Genomic DNA, 20,164 nt, shown 5'->3' with positions numbered 1-20,164 from the left:
ACGCGGTTCGGTGCGGAACTAGCGCACTCTTTGAGTTGAAAATCTTTTAATCAAATAATTAACCGACACCGGAGCGTGCTGACAACGGTGTCGAGCCGAGACGAGATCTCGTTGCAGCTTCCGTGGCGTTGGTGTCGCAAATATGTTTCCTTTCGTTTCGGCTTGAACGTTAATATCTAGCTAAATTTAATTATTTTACGCAATTGTCTTGCAATAAAGATTTATAAAACTGACATTATGATCTCCTGGTTCGCTTCCATCCTGATGGCAGGTAGTGTTGATGTGGGTGGGTCGCTTGCGCCACCGACAGTTACAGCTCCATGCCCTTCTCGGCGTCGGCACGCATTCTCTCCCGGAGCTGGCTGACGCTGTCCTCGATTCGAACGATCAGCCGGATTTTCTGCGGAACATAGCAATCGAATATACCGATGAGCGAATGCCTATAAGCAGGAAATCTGATATCTGGCAGCTACTCACATTGGCACGGTCTCCGGGTGTGTTTCTCCACAGCCAAATCATGTAGCCGGGAATGCACAGCATCGACGACAGGGCGGTGAACCAGCCGAACGCGTGGGCCCACAGCGGGTACGAGTAGCCGAGGTACTTGATGGGCGTCCATTGCACAATGTTGAAGAAGAAAACACCCTGCATGGATGAAGATGATGAGAGGGCGGTGAATCGGATGCGCGATTGTCTTTTTGTTGCAGAACAGGCCAGGTGCGCCCGACAGGCATTCCGCTGTCAACTAACATAACACACATTCGCATGCTTCGCACTCATTCACACTCTCTAAAGGCACTCTCTAAAGGCACGAGGAAGTCTCCCGGAAAGGATACGACTATGAGGCCGGTGAAGGTGAACCTGAAATAGATAGAGATACACACGTTAGAATACTTTCCTCTCGAGCAGGAGTTTACGTACCTTTCGCTATGTTTCTGTTAAATTTTACAAGACGCTACCTGCCTCTAAGTCGTTGACTACCTTACCTTCCAATTCGTTCGTTTCTTACCTTTAATGTTGGTTAATATGCGACACCTTGAATCGATTCTGATACTTGATAAACTGCGAGAACCTAAAGGACTTTTGATAGGATAGATATTTATTGGTCCATTGAAAGCATTTAGTTTTAACATCATGTTCTGTTTGTATCTGTATATGCAGCTTAAGGGCTTACATATGATAAGTAAATACATTGCGAATCCACACGGTCTCCAATCAACATGCGTCGTAGATATGTGTCAAAGCGTTTGATTTGTAGTAGTTCGTATACGTGCAATGAAAAGCTATTGATAAAAAATATACCTTCCTTGACCTGCCTCAAATAGAATCTTCAATTGTACATCGCCGCAAGGAACTGGTATCAGGTTTTTGTGTTTGCCGTCAGGTACCAAACGGATAGCGGATAAGTACTTCAGTGACAAAACAATAGGCGTTTTTAAAATATGGCTGCAAAAATCACATCATTTCAGGTAAGTCCATATGGTTTCGTTTTTTTGTTTGGCGTTCTTTAACTCTTCTCTGACGTTTGCTGCCAGTTTCGTTGCGCAGAAAAATAGTAAACTTTTGTAGCACGCATGCCTAACACCGATATTATAAACATTCTACTACATGCACCATCAACAGTTGGCAAGCTTTAAGTCTATCAAGTTCAAATCCTTACTGTAAACCAACGGTCCTTCTCAACAATACTGATCTGTCTTTCCTTGTTTATACCATTTAAAATCATCTTCTTCAACATTCCAGACCGGGCTTTCCTTAATATATCATGTAAATATATATCTATTTATATATGCTCCTCAACATTCCAAAACTTCATTTCTTAACTCTATCAATTATATTTCAAGAATCAAAATCCCAAAAAGATGCCAAATAGCTCAAAAGAATTCCTCAGGTGAGAACAATGATATGTGAAAATTCAATACTACCTTTTCTTAGGTTTTAGTTCGACAGCAAGGTAAGCACTTGTTTGTTCCGGATAACATCAAGTGAAGTCTATATATTATGTTCTTACATACTATGCTCCTTAATCCTAGTAAAATAGAGATAGTGTTTAGAGATATTCTTTTGTAAGAAAATATAGTCTTTAGTAAAACTTCTCAAATTGGATTTCACAAACAAATGAATGCAAATAGGAATAGAGAGAATAGATTTTGGTAAATTCAAGGAACTTTGATGTACTACTTTAAGTTGATTTAATTATGTAAAAGAAAAAAAAACCTTGTAAGTATGTTCAGATGGTACGAATGTTCGAAAATGTGATGGTTGTTTCTATGGATGCTTCAATTTTTCCAATTGTTTGCACAAGAATCTACTTTCTGCTGTTTTTGGTGGTTTCTCCAACTTTTTGCTTGTAATCCAACTGTCTGCTCCATTATTTGGAATGAATAGCTCTTTTAGATGCTTGCAACTCTCGCAGAGAATCGTCTCGGTTGCATACACTTTTTCTTTAATTTTCATTTGATTTGATCATGCATCTTAGTGTTCCTAACATGGTGATTCTGATGATATTTCAATGTTTTGCAAAGTATCGCATTCCGCATGCAGTTCCAAATAAATTCATTCTTAAGCGTTAAGCATACCTTGCTGAAAGTTTTACATTTTATGTAAGAACGATAAAGTGTTGCTTTCGTATGGCACGATCGTTGCCAGGAATCGTCTTAGGATTTCGCGTACTTTGGACTTCGGTTTCATCTTCATTTGCGAGGATGGTATCGCTGATGACAGGCTTTCTCGACGTGCGCTGTCAACATCCCCAACCAAAAAATAAACAAACACACAAGGAGCCGTTTTAAAATGCCGAAAAGTTCTCGACGCACAGTTGGTCGCCTTTTCCCAGGCGTGTGTTTACACTTGGTATCGGGTGTTAACAGGACGCGTCAATGTAAAACCGTCGAGAGCTCATCGTTTGGTGATCGTGGGGAACCCATTTAAGGTGTTTCACTCCTGTTGGCCGGTCGGTTGAGGCGTTTCTCCCAGAGCAGGGCCTGCGCGGACGGAAAGGTATCGTCCATCAGCTCCTGCTCCATGTCCTCGAACGAGTTGTACATCGTGCGTCCGGCCGTCATCTGCTCCCAGTCGTACCAGTTGGCGTAGCCTTCGCCTCCGACGATGATCAGCGCCGTGGCCGGACCTTCACCCGGAGTTGCAGGAGCCCGCGACGAGCTATCAGCGAACGGTGCCGGCCAGTTCGGCGTGCGGCGCACGTTCGGTTTCGACGGACCCGGAGACTGAGGGCTGGGGTGCTTCCGCTCGAGTTCGGGCGGGGCCCTCGGTTGCTTCGGGATGGTGCCGGTGTAGGTGTGCGAACGTCCGAATCCGGAGTCCGACGAATCGGTGTCCACTTCGGCCTGTGCCGTGGCGTAGGAGGAGGTCGAGTCTTCGTCGTCCGGTGGAAAGTCGGACGCCGCGCCGTAGTTGTTGCCGTCGCCGACATCGTTGTTGGAGGCGGGCAGCAGTGGCAGCAGGAAGGACACACTCTGCATATGGCCGTGTTTCGCTGCGTACACAAAGTCCTCCACCAGCGGGACGTTGCTGCGTGCCGGCAGAACCACCATGAGGGTGACGCCTCCGTTCGTACCGATCCACAGCGAGTCGTCGACCAGCTGGAGGGCGGTGATGGAGATCCCACCGCGGAAGTACAGCATCGAGACGTGCGGCATCGCACGCTTCACGTGCTTGCCAACGTCCAGCCCTTCCTGGTGCATCCAGGGCGGGGGGCGATACAGCGAGACGATGCTCGAGCTGCAGCGAACCAGCCACAACCCGTTCACCGAATGCGCCATCCGCACGATCGGTCTCGGCTTCTGCGGGCTTTCGGGGTCGTCAGGGTAGAGCACGTTCACGACACGGTCCGTTCGGCCATCGATCACGGTTACCGTGAACCCGGCCGCAACGTACACGTCATCCTCGATGCTGAGGAGGGCCGAGATGGGCGCATCGGAGACGTGAACCACGACCGGACTGTCCACGTTCCAGACCTCTGCCACAATGCGGAACACCAGCAGCTTGCCGTCGTCCAGCCCGACGTACACGCGACCCTGCACGTACAGCATATGCTGAGGGTAGCCCCTGATAGGGACGGTCAGCAGCGGTTCGTCGATCAGCGGATAGGTGGCCGAGTAGAGGATCAGCTGATCCTGCATGCCAAGCCACACGGTGTCGATCGTCGAGTCGTCGTCCGCCTCCACCATACCGATCGGTACGTGCACGATGCTCTCCACCAGGACGTCCGGGAGCGTGAACATCGTTCGTGGGCGCAGAACGTTCGCGATTACGTCGTGCGTGTACAACGCCACGACGGTGTTAACGCCCTCGAACGAACACAGCCACAGGGTGTTCTGGTGACGCAGCCAATCGCTCAGCGGCAGCCGGGCGTACAACGGTGCCGAAAGGTTGGGCTCGTAGTAGCACCCGCAGGTGATCTGGAGTAGGGAAGACATTTGACAGCTATCACTGCGACTGTGTGACTAGAAGCGGTAGCTATCGGGGCTCACCTTGGACGTTTCTTCGTGGAACATCGGCGAGAACTTGCCCAGAAACACCGGCTCGGATGTGGCGAACAGCTGGTCCTGTCCGACCCACCAGGCCGAGGAGTGCAGGGAGCTCGCCATCGCCCGCTGCGCCAACCGGGCGTGCTCGAACCAGCGCCGCTTCGCCGAGCCGTCCTCGAACTGCAGCCGGTACTTCCGCCCCCTGCCGCTGTAGTAACCGTCCTTCTTCGTCCGCAACACCAGCTCGCACGAGTTGAACGACTCCTCGGCCTTCCTGGCGTCGTCGTTCAATTTCTACAAACGGGAAGTAGAACACAAACCCCCAATGTTTTTCAAAGATCTGCACTCTGGTCAGGTGCTATAAGACCACTCAATACTTTACTTTTATTTTGCGCTTCATGTGTTTCTTTATAACGATGTTATAAATGTTGCGTTTAAGCGTAACGTGAAGTGTTTTTATTTGGTAGAAGTCCCCCAAATGGCGATACAAACCGATTCGAACGTCAACCGCAAGTTATTCCAAACTCCCAAACACTTACCTGAATCGCCGCACCGAACGAGTCCAGGATGCCTGTGACCCTGACCGGACTGAGCTCGTCGAAGGAGTTGTGGAGTCCGCCGACGAGCGTGTCAATCTCGGACATCGTTGCAAAGTCGAGCATCAGGTGCAGCATCTCCATGTACGGTTCGGGAGGGTCCGCACAGGAGTAGAAGACGGTCTGAAAGTCGATCTCCTGCAGCGGCAGCATCCACTTGAGGTTCAGCTTGCCCTCGAAGCGACCGGCTCGCGTACTGTCGCTGACTACGGTGAGCAGGACCCGGTCGGTCATCAGGTAGAGCGGGAGGATGGTTTCCACTGTCGCACCCCCACGGCTGGTGGACGTCTGGTGTAGGTTCTCGCACCGCAGCACCTGGGTCTCGGGCCAGCAGCAGGCGTACGGCGCGGAGGGAAACCGCCCCGGGAACGTGCTCTTCAGTACGCCCTCCAGCGACCCGGTGTGACCCTCCAGCGCGTCCAGCTGGGACACGATGTACTGCACGCGCCGCTTGCACATCTCCAGCAGGGGCATATCGGGATGGCCCTTCGGCGTCTGCTGCATCATGTCCAGGATCTGCAGCTCGAAGTGTATCATACGCTGGATCGGGCGCATCAGGAACGACTCGAGCGAGTGCTGCCGCTGGTTCGCCTGAATCAACCGCGACTCGACGAAGTTCCGGAACGTCCGGTTGCGCGCCAGCTCCCGCTTCAGCACGCCCACCGCACGCTTGTAGTTGGCCACAAACATCGTGTACGTCATCAGCAGGGCCGGCTGCTCCAGCATCGCGCCAAAGAACCACCCGGATATCTCCCTCACGTGCCAGCAGTCGGCACTCGTGGCTACCCACTCCTGGAAGTGCTCGTGCAGCTTGCGGATCTGCGGCAGGTAGGCGAATATCTCCGCCGTCTTCGAGCGGTGTAGGGTGTTGTCATTCTTTATCAGCTCGTTATAGCAGTCCTGAAGTGCGAAACCCGGGCTTGATCAAGCGATCTCTCACGCAAAACCGCACCACTCTTGCCTTACTTACCAAGGTGAGGAACTGCAGCGTCTCCATGTAGTTACTTTCGTACGTTATGAAGTTGTTAAAGACGGCCCAGCGCGCTCCTCGGTGATCGTTGGTTGGCTCCGGCAAAGGCTTCAGTTTGATGGCAGCTGGCCGGTTATTGGTGCCCTGCGGCGGGGACACCTCCTGGTTCTCGGGAGATTGGTTCCCCGGCAACGAACCTCCACGGATGCGCGATCGCCGGAACACGGACGCCGGCGAAAGGCGAAACGAAAGGAACCGGGTCAGCGCCGATGGACCTCTGGGTTCGTTCGCTTCCCGCTCCGCCCTGCCGTTGTTGTTGGCCCTGTGCGCCATCGCGTACACCTGCTATCGACGAGGTTCGTAGGTAATCGAAGACGATGGGATGAAGTTGGGCGAAGTAAGTACTCCAAAAAATTAAGTAGTTCCGTTTCCGTAAGTACTGCAAAATGCAAAAGCAAGGCAGTTTAATTGGATTAGAACCTGAGATCGATAGCTATTCTTTGTCCAAATGCTTAAAGGAGTTGTTTTGGACAGTACACAGGATGAGGAACGCCTGTTCAATTGAACGTACTTCATAATTCTCGTGAGAAACACATTCCAGAGCTTTTGTTATTATTATTATTATTATTATTATTATTATTATTATTACTATTATTATTATTATTATTATTAATAAAGTGGTATCTTCAAACTATGCCCCTGTGCCAAGATCCTTGAAATTTCTATCCATTCTCATATCCTCTTCCATGCATGCAGAGTCATTTTCTTCAACCAACATGGCTTTCTGCCTAAACGTTCTCCAATTCGACACCGACCAGACGTTAAAATCCGTAAACCTTTGATAAACTTCCTCATGATTTGCTATTGGGTAAGCTTGAGGAACTGCTATTCGACAACCAGATGTTGGCTTGATTCGAATAATTTGTATTTGACCGAGTCTATCAAGTCAAATTTGGTATCTGCCTTATCTGATCTGTCTTCAAACGGGTTGTCCCTGTCCCGCCCTATGTGTGCTACGATCTCCTTTTGCCGATTTGGTCGCCCGCTGCAGTACGAGTACCAACCTCGTACCAATGAGCATCTAACTAGAGTGTCCGTCTTGAAAGTTCTTGGTATCTAGGTTGATGATCGGCTTGCTGTCGCCCTTGCATCAAGACAAAGTGATAAGGCCTACTAAAGTCTTGGACTCATGGCACCTGATTTAATAGATCCCATGTGCCTCAGCAACCTCAACCTGTCTCACCCGGAAATCGCTAGTATCATATTTGTTCCCAAAATTGCAAAGTTTGGAAGGGTTCAGTGGGCTTTCAGTAGAGTACTTGTCCCAAGCATCCCCCTCATATGCTGTCCGCTGTCAGGTCCTGGACCTCGAGCCCACTGGAACAGAGGTGGCGGGTTGCCCGAGCCATCTTTGTCGCGGGGACTTTCGGACGTTCCTTTCCTTATATCCACCTTGAGTTTCTATATCCCTACATGCTCACTAAAACCTCGTCCTCTCCTCTCCCTGGCTAGACGTCGTACTCAGTTCGGCGTCAATGACCCGCTTCTTCGTGCACCTGACCCTGACCTGTTTGACTTCAACATCTCCCTCTCCAGCTTCCGTGCCAACCTTTGTCATCCTTCTTCCTCATACATTGAATCCCTTTCTGTTCCCTTTCCGTTTTTCGCAACACCGTCAACACCAATAGGAGTTGAAATACAATACAATAAAATACAATACAATACAATACTTAACGATGGTACCGAACAGGCCTCAGAGCTGCCCAAAGGCTTCGTTAGTGTAGAAGGAAGTTATTGTGAAAGTGAACCTAAGCTTCTTACTGCTTCCTCCAATCATTTTTAAAGACGCGTGAACTGTGTTATTAAACGTTGAAGATGTTTCCTGTTGTAAGCTATAAGAAGCGATCAAACGCTTCGAGTGATACTCTACCTTGAATATGGCAGACATTGGAAGAAGGCAAGCTTCCATCACCTCCATGATAAAGCTCGCCAGCGTGCGATGCAACGTGGAAGTGCATTTAAATTCGCAAAACAACTTATAGCGTGGGAGGAAACGGGGGCAGTAAAGCTGCCGTTGCGAAACCAGCACAGGATCCAAATGCTCCTAGCTTTTCCCATTTCCCGCCCCCCCACGCGACGCGGAAAACCAAAACAAAGCCATTAAAAACGCGCGCCCCGGCACGAGTACACTTTTGCATCCTGCATCCAACAAATTGGATTGCCCTTGACATTGGCCGAGGTAGAGTTTTCTTAAAATAGCTAGCGGAGCTGGAGGCGCTTCTAGAGCTGCTTGGGAGCGGGAGAAAGGAAACGCATCCAAACCGGGCCGTGTAAGGCAATAACGTGTGGCTGGCGGCTTACCCGGAATTCGGCCACTCCCATTCCCTGCCTGCTTTGATAGAAGGTTCATTTGATTGTTGTCCACCGCCGCACACGTAAACACCGACGTTCGGACCTTACAATCCCTGCGAACTTCTCTTAATCTATTTTCGGTGCTGACACCACGAGCGTTTGATTGGTGAGGTGGCATTGACATTGCGCCTTTTTGATGGACGTTGGTACGCGTCTTAACGTTCCTCACCCACGTCTATTTGCGCAGCAAATTGCAAACCGACCGACTGATTGTAGACCCGAAACTCGCCGGGTTTCGTTCGTTCGACCTCGACAACAACCGGCAAACCTGAATAAAATAGATGAAGTAAGTAGAAGAAAGCAGTTTTATCAACAACCGAAAACCCGGATAAGCAAGGACGAATAAAACCAACGAATGTAAAATGTATCACACGTGTCCGGAAAACCGTAAGGACAAAGACGCGAAGCAAACATAAAACTCAACGTGTTGGCAACGGCAACCGAAATAAACGGAACACATGTTTGCAAACACGTGTCGTCACGTCGATAGAGATGCCTTTCAAGATCAGCGAAGTTTTGGAAAAGAAAAACAAATACGATGTAATGCAAGCGAACCAAAGGAATGTGTAGAACACTTTAAAATAAGTAGAAATAATAAAGGAGAACCTAACCCGCGGCCTCATTTACTCTTTTACCAACCATTTGTTAATAACATTTTTTAAACCGATGGTTTTCGAAGGCCAAGCAAAGAAAAAAGCATCCCAAAGAATTAGTTTTTAATGTTACTAGTTTTTATGTTGCGTTGCAATTATTTATGGAACAAAAACTTTTTTTAACTAATGACAGCTGGCTTTCCAAAATGATAGTCACGACAGTCAACGTGTTAAAATAGGACAACACACTACGACAAGAGCTAATAATTATGAGCTTTTTAGATGAGTAAATTGAATTGTAAATTCCAACTGTCAATAATTAAACAATCAAGCGCACCAAGTTTTATTTCACTTGGAAAAGGTAAAAGAGGGTTTTAGGCTGTCGTCCTACTAAAAGAAATCTTCCAATTGCTGTTAAAAGACCGTTTTCGTCACAGTTGAACCGTTGAGGGGATTTGTTTAGTCGTTAGCTGTGACGAAATAAAACGGGAATCAAATCTGTTTGGCAATTATCGTAAAAAACAAAAAGGTATGCCAGCAAAGGATTAGGGGAATTCGATTTGAGTGGCCCACCGACAACGGAGGTGGTTGTTGAAAATAAATGAACTTCGCAGTTTTCCGACGCTGAGCGTCTTCGGTCAAAACGCTGACAAAACGAGCAGTAAATTGTGCTATTTGCATATTGCACCGAACATGTCTCAAACACCGCAAGTCCGAATGAAGCTATTCGGTCAATTCGATTAGGATGCAGTTGCAATTTATTTTGCCTCGCCATAGCTAAGAACATAAAACTTAGGTTAAGTTAGGTGAAAGCAACTGATGGTACATGAAGGGGGGAGCGGAGGGTCGATGAAGAAACCTCGCGAATGTTATCAAGATGTGAAAATGCAGCTGCAAAGCTAAACCCATCATCCATTGCGAGAACGAGATGATGTTTTCAAATGTGTGTGGAACGTTGAACGCCGCAGATGATGATTACGTTGACGATAAATATTTCCCGGAGGTGGAAAAATCAATTAAAACCACGACTGGCCGTTGTGTTTCTGTGCACGCCCAGAGTTTAGATGTATTTGTCAGCTTTCACATTTTAAAAATTCGACACGCGACAAACAACTGCGGACGGTGAAAGGTTCGCGCAGTGGAACGAAATTACAAACAGGTTGACCGGACATTCCAAAGAGATCGCACGAAGAATAAGGGTAGAATGAGGGGGTTTCTTGAATGAATTGTGGAGACGGGATTGGTTCTATCGTAAAAACAACTCCCAACTGAATCTTTTTAGTATTTCAAATTGGAACTACAACGTAAATTTTGTTTTACTTAAAATCTGACGTTCAAAGAAAATGTTTTGAAACTAGAAAACATGAACATAAACCAATGTTTCACAAATCAACAATTAAAAAATTAAATACTATGTTATAATTCAATAACTTAAAAAATAAATACAATAAAAATTAGCTTGAACGCTTCAGTTTTAAACCAGTAACATTTAAAGGGTTTCCTTGAAAATAGTGTGGCAGTTTGATTGGTTCAAACATCGACAAAAAAACTCTCAACCGAACCTTTTTTTGTGTGTGTAGGAAATTGGCTATTCAATGAAATCAAGATCACTCGAAGGAAAAATAGTAGAAAAAGCAATATTTTGTAGCACACTAAATAAACAATAAAACAATGCACTAAATAGAATCCTGAACAGAAAAAGACCTAAAAGATCGAACTAAAATCATTTTTGATATTTAGAACTTTTTCCTACGATATTTATTTTTATCTGAAATGGAAGTTATTGAAGTTTATGTGAAAACAAATGGGAAAACAAGCTCGAAGGAAAACTATTAAGTAGTAAACTTGCCTAAATTTAAACTAAGTGTTTCGAAACCAGCTTTCACGCCCTTTCCTACTTTTCCGCGAACACTTTCCCGCAATAAACAACTGCTGGTAGTGTTTTATTTTTCACTAACGAGCGAAGGAAATAAAGGCACTTGATTCTCCAAACAAAAAACTGCGTGGAAATTGTCTTTGGAAACAAAACAAAATCCCAGATCTTCTGGTAAATCGAAATGTGGAGGATTGGTTTAAGTTTTCAGTTTAATTGTTAAAGAAACTTTGACTCTTTGTAAAACAAAAGTTGCACTAGCTTGCTTGGAATTTTCCTCACTTCTTTGATGTAAAAAGACTTTCATGTTTTTCTTTGATCACTTGTTTGAAATTTTCCGTTTGTAAAAAGTACTTGAAAAACCGCCCCCATCGAAATCCTTACCTCCTTTTGTTACTTACGCTTTTCCCTGTTTCTTCCCCCGTAAAGATTGCCGGTTTTCCGTTTATCTTGCGACGTTAATATTAATCTTTTGCAAAAAACACTTCCTAACGCTCTCGGCAGGACTCTCGAGCTCACAACTGATCTGATCCACTGCACTCGCAGACTCGCGACTACGAAAAGGGAAACTGCAGCTGCCGGCGTCGTGGAAAATCGCATCAAATCGCCCGCGTGAATGGTTCTTCTTCGCCGATGGTTCGCCGGAAAATGAATGAAAGATCCCGCGGGAGATCTTGCCGCCGTCCCGGAGACAATGCGGCTTGCAAGCGAGCGGGAGAGACCGAGGGAGAGAGAAGGAAAGAGCAGTGTATGCAAGAACACAATTGCGCGCGCCCGCGCACACACCATGAAAAACTTGCTGCGTAAAATGGGACCAATGTTCGAGATGCACCCGGGACTCTATGCATATGGGGGATTGGAGAGGGGCAGGGGGTTGATGAAGAGGTGAAACCGGAGGAGTGGGAGGGTCAGGCAGACGCCGGCAAACTATTAAACACCGCCGTTGCGGTCGGGAAAACGAGCGAACGATCCTCGGTGCACGGGTCGTTGCAAATCTGCACAACAAACGCACATAAACACACACACACACACACACAAGGCCACAATGAGGGAGAACGGGAAATAGTTTTTCCACGCCGATTTAATGAGCCGACACATCGCAAGACGATGGCGATCATGGCGCTCTTAAATATCAAGTGTTCATATAGATAAACAATGTCCGATCGATCTAATAAACAAACAAATAAACAAATGTATTAGTGAATCATTTATTGCCTAAACAAATCATTAAGCCCTACGCTCAGAAGCGGATCAATCCATTCCGGGGCATCAAGCGGTGGCTCTCTAGACATTTCCATTGTAGGTATGTCCACAATTTGACTTAGTTTTTAAAACATCTCGCTATCCTTTATACATGTTTTCAGCATTCTTATAAATTCAACTCATATTTCCGTTATTATCCATAACTTTATTACATATTTTATAGCAAACGTTAAAACAGGCAAAGAATAGGAAAAATAAATTAATAAACTCATCTACAAACTCATCTGATAGGTAACTTACACTTCCTCTTGTACAACTGCATGGTTTTGTGATTTTTTCAATGTTTCAGTAAACAAGATAATAATATAATCAATCTGAGTTAGGCAATCTGAACAAGTTAAAAAGAAATTCTTTCGTTCTGTTGATTACAGCATCCAAGTGCTAAACCAATTTTAATACTTTTCTGCGTTAACTGTCACGCTTTTCTTTTTTTGAAAGAAAAATACAAATTTAGGTTGTAAAAGATGTTTTTTTATAAAGTGTATCTTCTTCTTTTATAAAGTGTATTAAGCGTAATCAGGCAAAGAAGTTAAAATAAATAAATCAATAAATTCATCAACAGTAAATGTGATAGGTAACTTACATTTCCTTTTGCACAATTGGAATGTTTTAGGAAATCAGATATTGAAAAATCAATATCTGAATATAATCAATCTAAACTAAGTAATCTGAACAAGGTAAACAAAGTCCTTTCGTTCTGTTTATTATGGCCTACAAATCCTAAAATTGCAAGCTTTCTTTTTTTTATTTTTTGTTATTTTTTTTATTTAGGTTACTGTAAAAAAATGATTTTGGGTGTTAAAACCGCTCTCAAATTATTATAGCTTTCTATCCTTTCGAACATCAATGGGGAAAATAATATAAAAAGGGTAACAATGCAGACTTTTTCTCTCAAGTCAAACGTAAAGATTAGAAGGAAGGAAGACAGACGAAAACATATTCTGCAAGGCTTCAAAGGTGAAAATTAACAACGGTTAAGCAATATCAAAGTATATTTAAAATAACTTCGATAATGAAAAAAAAATTAATAAAATAAAAGTATGCATACCACGGCGAGAATAAATAAAATCGGTGATTACTTTCTCCGGACGGGGCGGCCGCCTAGTCCGCTCAGTAGGTAGCTCCGCCTGTGCCAACGGCCCCTCAGCCCCCTCCGAACCCGGGGGGGTGGAAAACCGCACCCCAGTCGCGTGGAAATAAACAACATCCGTGATTTCAACAAGTTTTCCACGTGCAACCGTCGGGAGGACGAAACGGGACGGCGGGAGGGGGCACAAAATGCAGTTGCGGTGGTGGAGAACACAGCGAGCGGAGATTTTAACGGTCGCAGCGGCCATAAACATCAACTTCTCCGCGAACCCTTCGGTAAATTGGAACTCTTTCGCGTGAACCCTAACCCCATCGGAGCCGGTCAGATTCATCATTCGTCCCTCCCAACGTGTCAAAGTGTGGTGGTTTACTTCCGGTGCACTTTCCCCCCTCCCGTCCCATTCGACCAAATGGTACCAACAAATGTGCTTTGAGTGAAAAATTGTCCCTCATAAAACTCCGGTGCTGATTAAGTGATGTCCCCATTTACCAATTACGGACCCCAAACCCAAGGTGGTGGAGGAGATGCAGAGAGCGGGTGGGGTGGTGCTGTCAATCAGACACATCCGATCGTCAAGTGAAGTAAGGTTGCATATGGCAGCAAGTTGGTTCGTTTCCGGTTGTCCGCCACGAGCGAGTACTAAAACCCGGAGGAGTGCTCGGCGGTGAGTGCCTTTCAAGGACAATGTCAAAGAACCCATGCGGTCGGTCGGTGCATTTCAAATCGATCCCGGGATTTGATTCCTCCTCCTCCTTCAGCTATTCTTTACTGGAACGCATTCGAACGTTTAAAGCCACCCCGGATTTCGATCGACTTCATGTCAAAGCTAATGAGTTCGTCTTTTAGGTTTCTCTATGAAGCAGAACGCGAACGGGAACCAACTTTATTGATCATTAGCACGCAATGATCAGCTCATTAGGAATCCTCTAGGCCTCCGGTGCGATCGGTACACTTGTATTTATAGCACCGATTCTCCACGCGGCGGTTTTACGATCCGTGCATAATTCCGGTCTCCGCCGTGCAAGTGTCGCCGGCGGAACACATGTTTGACAAACACCGCACAGCGACGAAAAATCACAAGGAACACAACGGGCAAGGGTTTTCGCTTCCCAGGCGTTACGTAACACATGTGGCGCAAACGGAGCGCTGGTGCATGGGACCTCTTCCAGACACAACTGGCGAGTCAAGGCCTACCCAATCCTCCGATGGAATGTTTCATTCGACTTACGGATGAACACAATTGTTTTGTTAGCAAATACCTCAAGTAGTTACTCAAGTAGTAGTTGCACAAAACACGTTTACAGTATGGTTGGATCAGATGACACACGCTCAAATCTCATTAAAGACCAACTGTTGCAAAGGTATTCGCAAATGCACCGTATTTTCATCTGTTTCATTCGAGATATGTATGCATTTTATATTTTTTTCCATTCCATTCCATGTTTTCATAATAATAATTTGTAAAAAAGTATTGAGCTCAACTTTTAAAGCCTTACAACACGTTTAAAAAACTACCCAAATGTTATTCAAAATAAAAATAGCACAATTTTCTAGTCCAAACTGAAGTAGAAGATATGTAAAACACAACAATAACTGAGTAATGAAAACTTCGTGCTGAAAATAGATGATAAGAAAAAGAATCCTTGGCGAAAGTGAAATGAAAGAATGAATTAAATTTGGTCAACTCTACTAAATGCATAGAAAATCTTTAAAAAGAGGCTCGAAAGGCTATATATGAAGAAATTACGCAAAGATTAGAAAATAAAACAATTGTCGAAACTGAAGCAGATTTTGTAGAACCCTACATGAGGTTAATATAAACAATTTGCGTTAAAAATAGTGATAAGAAAAAGAATCTTCGGCGTAAAACGAAAAGAAAGAATAAAAAAGTACGCTTAGTACTACAATTAGAAAATCTTTAAAAGGATTTGAATTGTAAGAAAGTGCAAATGAATGCAAGAAACTTGTCTTACTTAAAATTTGCAAAAACATAATCGGGGTGGTGTTACTTACGAAAATACGGCAGGAAAATAAGAAAACCTAAACAGGAAATAGCTAGCCTCGTGCTAGAACTTGTAACTAAAACTAAATTGAATGTGAATGAAACGAACAACGGCACTCTTGAGACTGATGGAAAAAAGCATGTTTTAAAAGAACATACCTTCTTCGATGGTATTCGAAAGTGATCTTTCCAACACAAAACGCCCGACAGCGCGTCGCGTATGACGAGACGATCACCAACAACCAATCATCTGCCTTCCGCGTCCTTACACCGAAGAGAAGAAGCGGCGCCGGACATGCAGAACTGGCGCGGAACCGTTTTATGTGTTTCCGATTTTAACGACTGTCTCTGCCGTCGGTAAGCCTCTGCCAGGGTCGGCGAGATGCTACGCTGTGTTTTTGCCGATATGTTGGGCGGTTTGAAATTTCGGAGCCTTCAAGCGTCGAAGGCTACAGAATTTTTTTGGCTTTCTTTTTGCACGTCGTTCAATTGAGGTTTTAAAATCGATTTTCGAAACTTGAACCGTTGTTTGTGTATGTTCGGTACGGAACGAGGAAAAAGTGATGGATGGGTGACTTACGTTTACGAGAAGCTTATCTGGCTCCGTCTGCTCCTGGCGACCGTTTGGTAGACGACGCTGTCGAAATGTTGTTCACTTTAATCCTTTCGGTTGCTCGTACAAATAACTCGATACAAATAACTGTTCACTCGTAGTTCGATTTGGCAGCACAAACACATTGGTTCAAACAGTACAATCTGGTGAAAAACACCATGGAACAATGAAGAAACATCATCAGCAGACGTAAAGATTTAGTCGAAAAGCCTTTCACTTGGCGTCGCTTCGCATAAATTCACTCGCTCAACACACAAATTTATCTGTATCTCTCAAAACCTTTCCCCCAAACAGTAATAGATTAAGTACAGGCCGCACTCGGACCGCGGAACACTTTGGCACTGTTGGAACTTTGTCTGCAGAGCACACCGATCCATCAGATGACCTAAAACCGAACCCGAATAACACTCGCACACACTCGACAACCGCACCGTTGGGCTCCCAAAGGAAGACTGACGGCTACGGTGACAGCTCCGGGCGCAGATATGCTATAATATCACGGCGGATCATCTTCCGCCCCGGGCCCCGAACACCGTTTCAGCCCTTTCGTCAATCATCCCTATCAGCGACACACGCTCACAACCCAACAGAAGATGTTCATGTATGTCCGATGCACCGGTTGGTGCAGTGTGTGCGCATGTGTTCGTCGCGATCGCCACCTGAATATTGCACCTGCAACCCACCCCCCCCCCCCCTCTCTCCACCCCCTCACAATAATTTTCTAAGCACGTAAAGTTGAATGAAAAATAGACATTCACCATCGTTGAGTGGGGGAGGGGTGTGGTGTGTGGAACAGATGGTCAGTGGGGGGTGGAAACCGTGGACCTTTTTTTTTAAATCCACCAGACTCCCTGCAAAAACTAAACCGGACAAGCGATGATGCACATCATTAGGGTTTTTTTATGAAGAATCAGTAATGCAATCTCCTTTGATGAAAAATTAAAAATTCCAAATGCGAAGTAAACGAATTCGATGATTTATTTCGCGACAATGGTATTACGAAGCCTCAGGATGAAGCTACCATATCTATTTTGCCAGGAGCGGGCACCAAAAGAAATAATGATGAAATGATTACTATGATTTGATGCATTTACAAGCAGGTACCTTACAGCTAAATGGCATTACAGTGTTTTGAAGGAAATGAAAAATGGATGGTTTTTGCCGATGATAATTGTTTCCTGAAGAGTTCCGATGCAGCAATCAAATCTATGTTGTCAAACGAGAAAACGAAAAAGAAAAAACGTTAGAAAAACTAGTACGTTTAAGCAACGAAATATGATACAGAAAAATACATACGTAAAGCGACGACGTTGTAACAAGATCAATACTACATTTACACATTTACATTTACAATGATAATTCGTTGATGTTATCGAAGATAATGATGATGCGAAGAGTCCTGATGGGGCAAAACAAGTAATATTGGAAATGGAAAGTGGCAATAGAATAATCTAATAGTGACGTTTTACCAACAAAAGAAGACTGAAAATGTCATGCAAAGATAATTCGTGAGTACATCGCGATGTACTAATTGAAAGTAGAAGAATTCAATGAATATTGGGTCGATGAAGGATCAGGATCTGTGTAGCGGAATCCATTTTTGATGAAGCGTTGTTCTGCTGTAGATTGGTGTCTTCTCTGGAGAAGTGAAAAAGAAAAAGAATCAAACAATTAGCATTTCGTACGAAGGAAGCGTGAAAAGTGAAAGATTAGAAAAAAAAAAAATCGTGACAGTTCGAAGCAAATCCCTCCCGGCATAGCTGTCAACTCTTCTCCCCCGGCTATTCGACACTTGAATGCGGTTTAACGAGCGTGAGTAGAAGCGGGGGTTTTGAATTGAGCACTTCCTGCTTTCGGTAGCGGATTTGGCTAAACGAGTTCAAATCATCACAAACCACACACCAACCAATTGTTCCGGCAAAGCCTTGCGCGATTTCCACGTGTATCAAACGTGTAACAAGCTGTAAACGAGTTCGCAGATAGAACAAACATATACACACGGACAGGAAGTAAGAGAGTGTACGGAGTAACAAATAAAAACTTTTTAAAAATTGCGCAACAGCACAGTGCTTTTCTTCACTCAGCGTTAGGAAACGTAGCACAAAGCGGAGTAGAAGATTGTGAAACTGAAACAACGCGCGGGGTTTTTCCACGGAACACAACGAAAAACGGAACGTAACCACTAGCTAGCCGTCGGGAAAGAGTACACGATATACCGAAAGGAGTTTGTAATTGGTTTCTACTCACTGGTAAAATCGTTATCTACTTCGCAGGCGAATCCCGTCCAGCATCGACCGTTCCTGGAGCGGATTGTACCGCGTCGGAACCAACAGCTTCCGCAGCAGCATCTGCAGGAGGAGCTTCGTCGCAATTGCCGGATCGTGATCGATTGCTGCCAGTCGAATCAGTCTGCAAAGACGTCCAGAACATTAGAATCCGGTGCTTGTGCAATTTCGGGGCAGCAATACAATTTCGGTGTACGCGAAGACCGACGGTTCTTCATCATTCTCATCCGGAGCTGCTGCCTCCGATCCCATCTGAGGTACGTCCGGCGGTGCTACGGCAGGTTCCCCGGTTGTTGGCAGAGACACCAAGAACCGCAGCATCCGCTGCTGATACATGGCGAACGATGAGTTGTCATCGGCGGGGGAAAAGCGCAAGCGCCGCTTACACTGCCACAGCACAGTCGAGCCGCAACCGCAAAGACACTTCATCATCCTATCGGTTGGGAAAAAACAAAAACCACACGCACGCACGCACGCAGGGCAATTGTAACTCACGAAGGTTGTAAAACAAAAACACCTGGCGACACTTACTTCCACGAAAAAGTAAACTATTTGCTTGTCACAAAAAAACAAAAGCACCCAACAACTTGAACGCCCGGAAACGTGTCACAACGTCTGACTGGCTTGCTAGGACGAAATGAGCAGCCGATGATACCGAACCGGTGCGCGATTGATCTTAGCCACCCGAAAAATTAGCGCACGCACACCAACACGCACTTGCACGCGGCCGCGCATACAGGCGATAACGCACCGGCAAAACTTGTTTTCCTTTGCGCCTGTGTGCGAATCGGTCTCATCCTGGCGGAATAGATGTTTCTTTTTTTTCTTTTTCTTTTTCTTTGTTTCTTTGTTTTTTTCGTTTCGGTTGTTTTAAGCAACATCATTTAGCGTCATTCGTCCTGTTCGTGGTGGGGGGTTTCGGTTTTCCACCGTTGGAGATGCGGTCTGGATGCTTACGGCCGGGTTCACTGACCGAGCGACAAAGATAAAACCTGTGTTAAACGTTTTTTTTCCCACACACACACCCTGCAGTGATGCGCGTGCAGAGTAGGAATAGGTAAGATTAGAACCCTACAAATGTGTTCAAAGAATTAAGATAGGGGTTTTTAAAATTTGGCGGTTTGAGAAGATCTCTTGGGGGTTGAATAAATTATTTTGCGTATTCAAAAATCCTCAAGGAGTTTTTTATTGTTAATTACTTTAATTATGAATATGATGTATAAATAAATTAAAGTAGAGCTTGCTCTACCTGCCACGCCGTGGAAAAGTTTTCCGAAAATAAGAGAATGAAATGAAATCAAGTAGAGGAAAGTGTGGCAAGATGCCTCGGTGAAAGAAAACGCTCCGGTACTTTTTTAACATAGCTAAGTTGTTTAACATAAAATAAAGTGATAAAATATGTTCATTGGCGTGTCTAATTTATCCCTTGTATTTTTAACAACACTAAAATAACATTTAACAGACAAAAGAGGATAAAACAATTTATGCCTGAAATCGTGTAAAATTTCCCTACGGCAGCTCATAATTAACTATCGATGTCTCATATTGAAATACATGACGAAAAATTCATTCCAACAAAATATTTGTAATTTGTATTGTAATATTTGTAACGTGCTTCAACGTTCAGCTACACATATTGACATGATCTACCTTGTTTTGAAAATTTTCGTTAAATAGCTCTAATTAAACTATTCCCAACAGTTGTGCGCTCTTCCTCACTATCTGTGTCATTTTGAGCTACAATTTTAAATTAACCGTTATAACAAAGTGCTTTTCAGAAGCTAAGGTTTATTAACAATCTGATACTTGCAATGTCGTTTTATTAGGTTTTTGGTAGTAGGAGAGCGAGTAGAAAATTTATCTGTGAAGGTTTGGATTATTTTTCTTGAGTAAATTGCGAGATTTTCGCTCAAGGGAAACGCTTCGCTTTTTTTCACATTTTGTTTTAATTACCTTACACGCATTTTAGTTACAATT

The 20,164-nt window shown here is 44.7% G+C and overlaps 2 protein-coding genes across 2 annotated transcripts; both read right to left on the bottom strand.

Moving 5' to 3' along the window:
- Positions 1-256: 256 nt before the first annotated feature.
- LOC131291190 (sodium- and chloride-dependent GABA transporter 1-like) lies at positions 257-2,691 on the bottom strand. Its single transcript, XM_058320380.1, has 3 exons — positions 2,674-2,691; positions 478-645; positions 257-400 (listed from the first exon to the last, which is right to left on the bottom strand). Exons 1-3 carry the CDS (start codon positions 2,689-2,691, stop codon positions 311-313), a joined length of 276 nt encoding a protein of 91 aa, XP_058176363.1. The 3' UTR covers positions 257-310.
- Positions 2,692-2,927: 236 nt separating this feature from the next.
- Positions 2,928-6,389, bottom strand: LOC131291188 (rho guanine nucleotide exchange factor 10-like protein). The gene is made up of 4 exons (XM_058320379.1): positions 6,057-6,389; positions 5,030-5,986; positions 4,494-4,784; positions 2,928-4,421 (listed from the first exon to the last, which is right to left on the bottom strand). Exons 1-4 carry the CDS (start codon positions 6,387-6,389, stop codon positions 2,928-2,930), a joined length of 3,075 nt encoding a protein of 1,024 aa, XP_058176362.1.
- Positions 6,390-20,164: the final 13,775 nt, after the last annotated feature.

The sequence above is a fragment of the Anopheles ziemanni genome, chromosome X, assembly GCF_943734765.1.
Source record: "Anopheles ziemanni chromosome X, idAnoZiCoDA_A2_x.2, whole genome shotgun sequence".
In the NCBI taxonomy this organism is placed as follows: domain Eukaryota; kingdom Metazoa; phylum Arthropoda; class Insecta; order Diptera; family Culicidae; genus Anopheles; species Anopheles ziemanni.
Note: the sequence above shows the minus strand (reverse complement) of the source record. Positions and strands in the feature narration are given on the sequence as shown.